The following is a 12,328-nucleotide window of genomic DNA, read 5'->3' as shown; positions in this document are numbered from 1 at the left end:
ATTATTATGTGGATTATAATTAATGGAATTTTTTTGTAAGGGTTGATACATTTTTCTTTAGTGAAAATCAAGTCTGACATTTTATAGTGGAAATTACAAACTTTATAGAAGCCTTTTTGAACCTTGAATATACTACAAGTTTGCATTTCCTGCTGTGCCTTCTCACCAACAAACGAGTGATCAAATTAAGATTCTACATCTGTAGTTGTGATGTACTGTATTGCTACGTCTTTGGATGTGTTTTCCATCTACTCCGAGGTTTTCCCTTTGTGGTAATCTAAGACCAAAGCCAACATTCACTTCTGTAGGAATGCCCATTTTTATAAGCAACATGTAAAATGTTACTCATGTGGAAAAGTGAAATAGTGCTTAGGGTTGGTATTGTGGGTGAATCTGATATTAAATCAAATCAAATTTATTTATATAGCCCTTCGTACATCAGCTGATATCTCAAAGTGCTGTACAGAAACCCAGCCTAAAACCCCAAACAGCAAGCAATGCAGGTGTAGAAGCACGGTGGCTAGGAAAAACTCCCGAGAAAGGCCAGAACCTAGGAAGAAACCTAGAGAGGAACCAGGCTATGTGGGGTGGCCAGTCCTCTTCTGGCTGTGCCGGGTGGAGATTATAACAGAACATGGCCAAGATGTTCAAATGTTCATAAATGACCAGCATGGTCGAATAATAATAAGGCAGAACAGTTGAAACTGGAGCAGCAGCACAGTCAGGTGGACTGGGGACAGCAAGGAGTCATCATGTCAGGTAGTCCTGGGACATGGTCATATCTTTTTGAACCCCGGCTCCACCCCTCATCTCCACCCCGGCTCCACCCCTCATCTCAACCCCGGCTCCACCCCTCATCTCAACCCCGGCTCCACCCCTCATCTCAACCCCGGCTCCACCCCTCATCTCAACCCCGGCTCTCATCTCAACCCCGGCTCCACCCCTCATCTCAACCCCGGCTCCACCCTTCATCTCAACCCCGGCTCCACCTCTCATCTCAACCCCGGCTCCACCCCTCATCTCAACCCCGACTCCACCCTTCATCTCAACCCCGGCTCCACCTCTTATCTGCACCCCTCATCTCATCTCATATTTCCACCTTTATCTGTCTCCTCTTCATTCATTCTCTGTCAATAAACAATACAAATAAAAAAGGATAGGGGAAATCTACTCTCATTAGAAACGTCGTCAAAATAGAAGAGGGCCTAGACCTGATCCTTGAGGAACCCCCATTCGACTTTTCTGGGCTGAAGATCTGATGTTTTTGAATACTATGTAACATTGCTCTTTGTTCTTCAGATAAGTTTTAAATCATGCATCACATAAGTAAACAAGCTCCCTTTAAAATAAAGGAAAAATGTACAGTACAGTATCTATGAAGATGACAGCTGACTTAGCATATTCAGTATAAAACTGTTATGGAGGAGAGCTAGAGTTACCTCGACTAACCTGTACCCCTGCACATTAACTCGGTACCGGTACATTTACATTACATTTAAGTCATTTAGCAGACGCTCTTATCCAGAGCGACTTACAAATTGGTGCATTCACCTTATGACATCCAGTAGAATAGTCACTTTACAATAGTGCATCTAAATCTTAAAGGGGGGGGGGGGGGTGAGAAGGATTACTTATCCTATCCTAGGTATTCCTTAAAGAGGTGGGGTTTCAGGTGTCTCCGGAAGGTGGTGATTGACTCCGCTGTCCTGGCGTCGTGAGGGAGTTTGTTCCACCATTGGGGGGCCAGAGCAGCGAACAGTTTTGACTGGGCTGAGCGGGAACTGTACTTCCTCAGTGGTAGGGAGGCGAGCAGGCCAGAGGTGGATGAACGCAGTGCCCTTGCTTGGGTGTAGGGCCTGATCAGAGCCTGGAGGTACTGAGGTGCCGTTCCCCTCACAGCTCCGTAGGCAAGCACCATGGTCTTGTAGCAGATGCGAGCTTCAACTGGAAGCCAGTGGAGAGAGCGGAGGAGCGGGGTGACGTGAGAGAACTTGGGAAGGTTGAACACCAGACGGGCTGCGGCGTTCTGGATGAGTTGTAGGGGTTTAATGGCACAGGCAGGGAGCCCAGCCAACAGCGAGTTGCAGTAGTCCAGACGGGAGATGACAAGTGCCTGGATTAGGACCTGCGCCGCTTCCTGTGTGAGGCAGGGTCGTACTCTGCGGATGTTGTAGAGCATGAACCTACAGGAACGGGCCACCGCCTTGATGTTAGTTGAGAACGACAGGGTGTTGTCCAGGATCACTCCAAGGTTCTTAGCGCTCTGGGAGGAGGACACAATGGAGTTGTCAACCGTGATGGCGAGATCATGGAACGGGCAGTCCTTCCCCGGGAGGAAGAGCAGCTCCGTCTTGCCGAGGTTCAGCTTGAGGTGGTGATCCGTCATCCACACTGATATGTCTGCCAGACATGCAGAGATGCGATTCGCCACCTGGTCATCAGAAGGGGGAAAGGAGAAGATTAATTGTGTGTCGTCTGCATAGCAATGATAGGAGAGACCATGTGAGGTACCTCCTGTATATAGCCTCGTTATTGTTATTTTATTTTTTTACTTATATTTAGTAAATATTTTCTTAACTCTATTTCTTGGATTGCATTGTTGGTTAAGGGCTTGTAAGTAAGCATTCGGTGCTTGTGACTAATACAATTTGATTTGATTTGATTAGAGGTCTATCACATTGCTAACCAACAGTATCCCTAACAAAGCAATGTTTTTTTTATGTTAGCCTTGTAGACAACACCGTTATGTTAGCCTTGTAGACAACATTGTTATGTTAGCCTTGTAGACAACACCGTTATGTTAGCCTTGTAGACAACATTGTTATGTTAGCCTTGTAGACAACACCATTATGTTAGCCTAGTAGACAACACCGTTATGTTAGCCTTGTAGATAACACCATTATGTGAGCCTTGGAGACAACACCGTTATGTGAGCCTTGTAGACAACACCATTATGTTAGCCGTGTAGACAACACCATTATGTTAGCCTTGTAGACAACACCATTATGTTAGCCTTGAAGACAACACCATTATGTTAGCCTTGTAGACAACACCATTATGTTAGCCTTGTAGACAACACCATCATGTGAGCCTTGTAGACAACACCATTATGTTAGCCTTGTAGACAACACCATTATGTTAGCCTTGTAGACAACACCATTATGTGAGCCTTGTAGACAACACCATTATGTTAGCCTTGTAGACAACACCATTATGTTAGCCTTGTAGACAACACCATTATGTGAGCCTTGTAGACAACACCATTATGTTAGCCTTGTAGACAACACCATTATGTTAGCCTTGTAGACAACACCATTATGTGAGCCTTGTAGACAACACCATTATGTGAGCCTTGTAGACAACACCGTTATGTGAGCCTTGTAGACAACACTGTTATGTGAGCCTTGTAGACAACACTGTTATGTGAGCCTTGTAGACAACACCGTTATGTGAGCCTTGTAGACAACACCGTTATGTTAGCCTTGTAGACAACACCATTATGTTAGCCTTGTAGACAACACCGTTATGTTAGCCTTGTAGACAACACCATTATGTTAGCCTTGTAGACAACACCATTATGTTAACCTTGTAGACAACACCATTATGTTAGCCTTGTAGACAATACCATTATGTTAGCCTTGTAGACAACACCGTTATGTTAATCTTGTAGCAGATATAGATACGAGAGGCTCACCAGTGCTTCAAAAAATGTTGTTACGTTACAACCTTATCCCCAAGAACACAGTGGCCTCCATCATTCTGTAGCATTGAAGGTCCCCGAGAACACAGTGGCCTCCATCATTCTGCAGCATTGAAGGTCCCCAAGAACACAGTGGCCTCCATCATTCTGCAGCATTGAAGGTCCCCAAGAACACAGTGGCCTCCATCATTCTGCAGCATTGAAGGTCCCCAAGAACACAGTGGCCTCCATCATTCTGCAGCATTGAAGGTCCCCAAGAACACAGTGGCCTCCATCATTCTGCAGCATTGAAGGTCCCCAAGAACACAGTGGCCTCCATCATTCTTAAATGGTAGAAGTTTGGATCCACCAAGACTCTTCCTAGAGCTGGCTGCCCGTCCGAACTGAGCAATCGGGGGAAAGGCCCTTGGTCAGGGAGGTGACCAAGAACCCGATGGTCACTCTGACAGAGCTCCAGAGTGCCTCTGTGAAGGAACCTTGCAGAAGGACAACCATCTCTGCTGCACATAATCAATCAGGCCTTTATGGTAGAGTGGCCAGACGGAAGCCACTCCTTGACAACTCGCTTGGATTTTGCCAAAAGGCAACTAAAGGACTCTCAGACCATGAGAAACAAGATTGTCGGGTCTGATGAAACCAAGATTGAACTCTTTGGTCTGAATGCCAAGCGTCACGTCTGGAGGAAACCTTGCACCATCCTTACGGTGAAGCATGGTGGTGGCAGCATCATGCTGTGGGGATGTTTTTCAGCGGCAGGGACTGGCAGACTAGTCAGGATCGAGGGAAAGATGAACGGAGAAAAGTACAGAGAGATCCTTGATGAAAACCTGCTCCAGAGCACTCAGGACCTCAGACTGGGGCGGTTCACCTTCCAACAGGACAAAGACCCTAAGCACACAGCCAAGACAATGCAGGAGTGGCTTCGGGGCAAGTCTCTGAATGTCCTTGAGTAGCCTAGCCATAGGCCGGACATGAACCCGATCAAACATCTCTGGAGAGACCTGAACACCCCAAATACAGGTGTGTCAAGCTTGTAGCGTCATACCCAAGAAGACTCGAGGCTGTAATCGTTGCCAAAGGTGCTTCAGCAAAGCACTGAGTAAAGGGTCTGAGTACTTATGTAAATGTGATATTTCCATTTGTTCTTTTTTATACATGTTTTTGCTTTGTCATTATGGGGTATTGTGTGTAGCTTAATGAGGGGGGTGATTTAATCCATTTTAGAATGAGTCTGTAACAAAATGTTGGGTTTGAATGCACTGTAACTACCAACTGCTTCTAATGGAATCCCCTTGCTCTCTCCCAGACTACAGGACAGGCCCGTGCTTCACCAAGGTCAGCAACCAGATGTGCCAGGGCCAGGTGAGTGGCATCGTGTGCACCAAGACCCTGTGCTGTGCCACGGTGGGGCGTGCCTGGGGACACCCCTGCGAGATGTGTCCGGCCCAACCCCAGCCATGCCGCCGAGGCTTCATCCCCAACATACGCACCGGAGCCTGCCAGGGTGAGGAGTGGGATACGTCAAGATTAAACTAGCTTTCCAATATTTTTATATCAATTAAGTAATTCATTGGACACACTTTTTTTGTCAAGTGTTTGTGAAGTTTGGTCCAAAAAAGGTTTGTTTTTGTCGAATTGTGTTCACATAAGGTCAAAATCAAGATAACTGGCTGAGCTAAATTTATAATTATAGGATGAGAGGTGTAGCCACAATTGATAATGCATAAACAATTATGAACATGTAATTACACAAAAAGCAAATGTCCACTACAATGTGCATTGCAGATAATTTTAGCCACAGTTTTTGAAAAAGCATTTGAAAACAAAGACATTGGACCAGCTGAGGTCAAATGCCAGCCTTGTTATCCAGTTCATTGTCAACTGACCTGGGAATGCCCCCTACGGACACGCCCACAGGTCTCTATTGAATTCTAATGGGCCTTGCTCTGAGAGGGAGGGGTGAAGGGCCCCTAAATATTCATTAGGATGATGACACACACACACCAGGCTTTGCGTCTCTCGTCTGCTGACGGACTAAGGGTCCTGAGTCAGTCAATTCAGGAAGAGATTTTAATTTAATATTTTTTTTAAATGAAGACTTTTCACATAAATAGTTTCTCTCTTTTTAGTTATTGAGAAATCATTGAAAATAGATGCCATTTTTCAATAATTGAATTGGCCTGAACCCTGGTGTGTGTGTGTGTGTGTGTGTGTGTGTGTGTGTGTGTGTGTGTGTGTGTGTGTGTGTGTGTGTGTCACTGCATTGTTAGAGGCAATATTTCACACCACCCTCACCCCCTCCTCACCCTCCCCCCAAAAAGCCTTTTGTGAACTCTTGACTCTTTTTTTTTCTCTCTTTCTAGCTCTGACTTTGCTGATAGCTACTTTATTGAGGAAAAATGTACTTACTATGACTGCGATGTGTGGTTGTCCCACCTAGCTATCTCAAGATGAACGCACTAAATGTAAGTCGCTCTGGATAAGAACGTCTGCTAAATGACTGAAATGTGAAATATTTAACGTTAGATAATAACGAACAAACTTACTACGCGACCATGACGTCATGGCCTCTCGACGTTCGTCACATTAACACTGCACCGGTGCTAGAGCACGGCCATTTTGAAAAGTAACTTTTGAACCAACTGTCAACCGTCAAACGGACCAACTGTCAAATATCAGATCTTGACGATGGGCATATCGGAAATGTGGGGTTCCATTACAGACGCAGAGCATAAATCCCTCCTTAGCGTTTCTAATCCCCTCCTGTGGTAAAACAGTGTCCCTCTCTGTGTTTTATTGCAGTATTTAGTATAAAGGACTTTAAAAGAGTGCAGACGTTCTCCTATCGTGTCTATATGGTCTCATAGAGTGACAAGTGAATGAATGAACAAGTGAATGGGAGTGAAAACCTCAGGTCACTAAAAGGTCAACCTAAAGCTACTCCCTCCTGACAATATCAACTAAACAGAAGCACCGTTCATGACACTTCCTCATCTCCACTCTCCAGCACTGCCTCTGTGTATAAGTACTTCCTAATCTCCACTCTCCAGCACTGCCTCTGAATAAGTACTTCCTAATCTCCACTCTCCAGCACTGCCTCTGTGAATAAGTACTTCCTAATCTCCACTCTCCAGCACTGCCTCTGTGAATAAGTACTTCCTAATCTCCACTCTCCAGCACTGCCTCTGTGAATAAGTACTTCCTAATCTCCACTCTCCAGCACTGCCTCTGTGAATAAGTACTTCCTAATCTCCACTCTCCAGCACTGCCTCTGTGAATAAATACTTCCTAATCTCCACTCTCCAGCACTGCCTCTGTGAATAAGTACTTCCTAATCTCCACTCTCCAGCACTGCCTCTGTGAATAAATACTTCCTCATCTCCACTCTCCAGCACTGCCTCTGTGAATAAGTAACTGCCTCTGCCCTTGTGTAGAGAGACCATGGAAAGAGGAAGGGAGGGATAGACAGAGAGAAATAGAGAAAGCATGGAGGGGGGAGGGACTAAATGGGGGGGAGAGAATGCATGGAGGGAGGGAGTGAGGGAGGGAAATGGAGAGAGCCAGAGAGAGAGGAGGGATTAGAATGAGAGAGTCAGTCCATAAAGGTATTGAGAGAATGAGGTAGAAGTAGTGAGGGGGGGGGCCCCTTGAACATTTTATAAAGACCCCTCCATACAGCAGTGGATGTAGTAGGAAGATGTGCTGTGTTGGGTCTACACAGCCTTGGTGCTGTCTCTGTTGAAGGAGTGAATGAACAGCTAGGTGTTAAATCTCCTGTAATGCCCTCGCACCCCGCCTAGTGCCATGGCGACCGTCCGCCCACTGCCACGGCAACAAGGAGGTGCCTGTAAAGCCCCCGTCGAGCAGTGATGTGAGGTCAGAATGAGAGAGGGAGAGAGCGAGGGGGGTGGGGGGATAGAGCGAGATATGAATATACAGTACCTTCGGAAAGTATTCAGACCCCTTGACTTTTTTGATAGGATACAGCCTTATTCTAAAATGGATTAAATAGTTTCCCCTCATCAATCTACACACAATAACCCAAATTGACAAAGCAAAAACAGGTTTTTAGAATTTTTTGCTAATTTATAAATAAAAAAAAACTGAAATATTAAATTTACGTAAGTATTCAGACCCTTTACTCAGTACTTTGTTGAAGCACCTTTGGCAGCGATTTCAGCCTTGAGTCTTCTTGAGTATGACGCTACAAGCTTGGCACACATGTCAATTGGGGAGTATCTCCCAATCTTCTCTGCTCTGTCAGGTTGGATGGGGAGCGTTGCTGCACAGCTATTTTCAGGTCTCTCCAGCAATGTTCGATCAGGTTTAAGTCTGGGCTCTGGCTGGGCCACTCAAGGACATTCAGAGACTTGTCCCAAAGCCACTTAGCTGTGCGCTTAGGGTCGTTGTCCTGTTGGAAGGTGAACCTTCGCCCTAGTCTGAGGTCCTGAGCGCTCTGGAGCAGGTTTTCATCATGGAGCTCTCTGTACTTTGCTCTGTTCAACTTTGCCTCGATCCTGACTAGTCTCCCAGTCCCGGCCACTGGAAAACATCACCACAGATTAATTCTGCCAACACCATTCTTCACCGTAGGGATGGTGCAAGGTTTCCTCCAGACGTGACGCTTGGCATGCAGGCCAAAGAGTTCAAGCTTGGTTTCATCAGACCAGAGAATCTTGTTTTTCATGGTCTGAGAGTCCTTTAGTTGCCTTTTGGCAAACTCCAAGCGGGCTGTCAACTGCCTTTTACTGAGGAGTGGCTTCCATCTGGCCACTCTACCATTAAAAGGCCGAATTGGTGGAGTGATGCTAAGATGGTTGTCCTTCTGGAAGTTTATCCCATTTCCACAGAGGAACTTTGGTGCTCTGTCAGAGTGACCATCGGGTTCTTGGTCACCTCCTTGACCAAGGAAGGCCCTTCTTCCCCAATTGCTCAGTTCGGCCATTTCGGCCAGGCGGCCAGCTCAAGGAAGAGTCTTCGTGTTTCCAAACTTCTTTCATATAAGAATGATGGAGGCCACTGTGTTCTTGGGGACCTTCAATGCTGCTTGGTTTTTGCTCTGACATGCACTGTCAACTTTGGGACCGTACATATAGACAGGTTTGTGCCTTTCCAAATCATGTCCAATCAATTGAATTTACCACAGGTGGACTCCAATCAGTTGTAGAAACATCTCAAGGATGATCAGTGGAAACAGGATGCACCTGAGCTCAATTTCGAGTCTCATAGCAAAGGGTCTGAATATTTATGTAAATAAGGTATTTCTGTTCTAATTTGCTTTGTTAATGTTCAAACATGTCTAAAAACCTGTTTTCGCTTTGTCATTATGGGGTATTGTGATGTCATTATGGGGTATTGTGATGTCATTATGGGGTATTGTGATGTCATTATGGGGTATTGTGTGCAGATTGCTGAGGAAAAAAACAAAAACAATTTTAGAATACGGCTGTATCATAACAAAAAATGCGAAGGGGTCTTTCTGAAGGCACTGTATGTAAGGACGGAGAGACGCCCATCTACATCGGATCTATATGTACCTATATCTACATCGGATCTATATGTACCTATATCTACATCGGATCTACATGTACCTATATCTACATCTGATCTACATGTACCTATATCTACATCGGATCTACATGTACCTATATCTACATCTGATCTACATGTAGCTATATCTACATCTGATCTACATGTAGCTATATCTACATCTGATCTACATGTAGCTATATCTACATCTGATCTACATGTACCTATATCTACATCTGATCTACATGTAGCTATATCTACATCTGATCTACATGTAGCTATATCTACATCTGATCTACATGTACCTATATCTACATCGGATCTACATGTACCTATATCTACATCTGATCTACATGTACCTATATCTACATCTGATCTACATGTACCTATATCTACATCTGATCTACATGTACCTATATCTACATTTGATCTACATGTACCTATATCTATATCTGATCTACATGTACCTATAACTACATCTGATCTACATGTACCTATATCTACATCTGATCTACATGTACCTATAACTACATCTGATCTACATGTACCTATAACTACATCTGATCTACATGTACCTATATCTACATCTGATCTACATGTAGCTATATCTACATCTGATCTACATGTACCTATATCTACATCTGATCTACATGTACCTATATCTACATCTGATCTACATGTACCTATATCTACATCTGATCTACATGTACCTATATCTACATTTGATCTACATGTACCTATATCTATATCGGATCTACATGTACCTATATCTACATGTACCTATATCTACATCTGATCTACATGTACCTATATCTACATCTGATCTACATGTACCTATATCTATATCGGATCTACATGTACCTATATCTACATCTGATCTACATGTACCTATATCTACATCGGATCTACATGTACCTATATCTACATCTGATCTACATGTATCTATATCTACATCTGATCTACATGTACCTATATCTACATCTGATCTGCATGTACCTATATCTACATCTGATCTACATGTACCTATATCTATATTGGATCTACATATACCTATATCTACATCCGATCTACATGTACCTATATCTACATCCGATCTACATGTACCTATATCTACATCTGATCTACATGTACCTATATCGGATCTACATGTACCTATATCTACATCTGATCTACATGTACCTATATCTACATCTGATCTACATGTACCTATATCTATATCGGATCTACATGTACCTATATCTACATCTGATCTACATGTACCTATATCTACATCGGATCTACATGTACCTATATCTACATGTACCTATATCTACATCCGATCTACATGTACCTATATCTACATCCGATCTACATGTACATATATCTATATCTGATCTACATGTACCTATATCTACATCTGATCTACATGTACCTATATCTACATCTGATCTACATATACATATATCTACATCTGATCTACATGTACCTATATCTACATCTGATCTACATGTACCTATATCTACATCTGATCTACATGTACCTATAGCTACATCTGATCTACATGTACCTATAGCTACATCTGATCTACATGTACCTATAACTACATCTGATCTACATGTACCTATATCTACATCTGATCTACATGTACCTATATCTACATCTGATCTACATGTACCTATATCTACATCTGATCTACATGTACCTATATCTACATCTGATCTACATGTACCTATAGCTACATCTGATCTACATGTACCTATAACTACATCTGATCTACATGTACCTACAGTGGGGAGAACAAGTATTTGGTACACTGCCGATTTTGCAGGTTGTTATCATAGGTATAAACTTCAACTGTGAGAGACAGAATCTAAAACAAAAATCCAGAAAATCACATTGTATGTTTTTTAAGTAATTCATTTGCATTTTATTGCATGACATAAGTATTTGATACATCAAAAAAGCAGAACTTAATATTTGGTACAGAAACCTTTGTTTGCAATTACAGAGATCATACCTTTCCTGTAGTTCTTGACCAGGGTTGCACAAACTGCAGCAGGGATTTTGGCCCACTCCTCCATACAGTCCTTCTCCAGATCCTTCAGGTTTCGGGGCTGTCGCTGGGCAAGACGGACTTTCAGCTCCCTCCAAAGATTTTCTATTGGGTTCAGGTCTGGAGACTGGCTAGGCCACTCCAGGACCTTGAGATGCTTCTTACGGAGCCACTCCTTAGTTGCCATGGCTGTGTGTTTCGGGTCGTTGTCATGCTGGAAGACCCAGCCACGACCCATCTTCAATGCTCTTACTGAGGGAAGGAGGTTGTTGGCCAAGATCTCGCGATACATGGCCCAATCCATCCTCCCCTCAATACGGTGCAGTCGTCCTGTCCCCTTTGCAGAAAAGCATCCCCAAAAAATGATGTTTCCACCTCCATGCTTCACGGTTGGGAGGGTGTTCTTGGGGTTGTACTCATCCTTCTTCTTCCTCCAAAAACGGCGAGTGGAGTTTAGACCAAAAAGCTCTATTTTTGTCTCATCAGACCACATGACCTTCTCCCATTCCTCCTCTGGATCATCCAGATGGTCATTGAAAACCTTCAGACAGGCCTGGACATGCGCTGGCTTGAGCAGGGGGACCTTGCGTGCGCTGCAGTATTTTAATCCATGACGGCGTAGTGTGTTACTAATGTTTTTTTTAAGACTGTGGTCCCAGCTCTCTTCAGGTCATTGACCAGGTCCTGCCGTGTAGTTCTGGGCTGATCCCTCACCTTCCTCATGATCATTGATGCCCCACAAGGTGAGATCTTGCATGGAGCCCCAGACCGAGGGTGATTGACCGTCATCTTGAACTTCTTCCATTTTCTAATAATTGCGCCAACAGTTGTTGCCTTCTCACCAAGCTGCTTGCCTATTGTCCTGTAGCCCATCCCAGCCTTGTGCAGGTCTACAATTTTATCCCTGATGTCCTTACACAGCTCTCTGGTCTTGGCCATTGTGGAGAGGTTGGAGTCTGTTTGATTGAGTGTGTGGACAGGTGTCTTTTATACAGGTAACGAGTTCAAACAGGTGCAGTTAATACAGGTAATGAGTGGAGAACAGGAGGGCTTCTTAAGAAAAACTA

At 44.0% G+C, this 12,328-nt stretch overlaps 1 protein-coding gene across 1 annotated transcript in view; it reads left to right on the top strand.

Moving 5' to 3' along the window:
* Positions 1-12,328, top strand: part of LOC118373458 (fibrillin-2) — a 299,186-nt gene that overhangs the window by 40,999 nt on the left and 245,859 nt on the right. The window contains exon 6 of the mRNA XM_052526019.1: positions 5,007-5,204. Within this exon, the coding sequence (XP_052381979.1) occupies positions 5,007-5,204 (198 nt within the window). The remainder of the gene's footprint in view (positions 1-5,006; positions 5,205-12,328) is intronic.

Source organism: Oncorhynchus keta, chromosome 9 (assembly GCF_023373465.1).
Source record: "Oncorhynchus keta strain PuntledgeMale-10-30-2019 chromosome 9, Oket_V2, whole genome shotgun sequence".
Taxonomy (NCBI): domain Eukaryota; kingdom Metazoa; phylum Chordata; class Actinopteri; order Salmoniformes; family Salmonidae; genus Oncorhynchus; species Oncorhynchus keta.
Note: the sequence above shows the minus strand (reverse complement) of the source record. Positions and strands in the feature narration are given on the sequence as shown.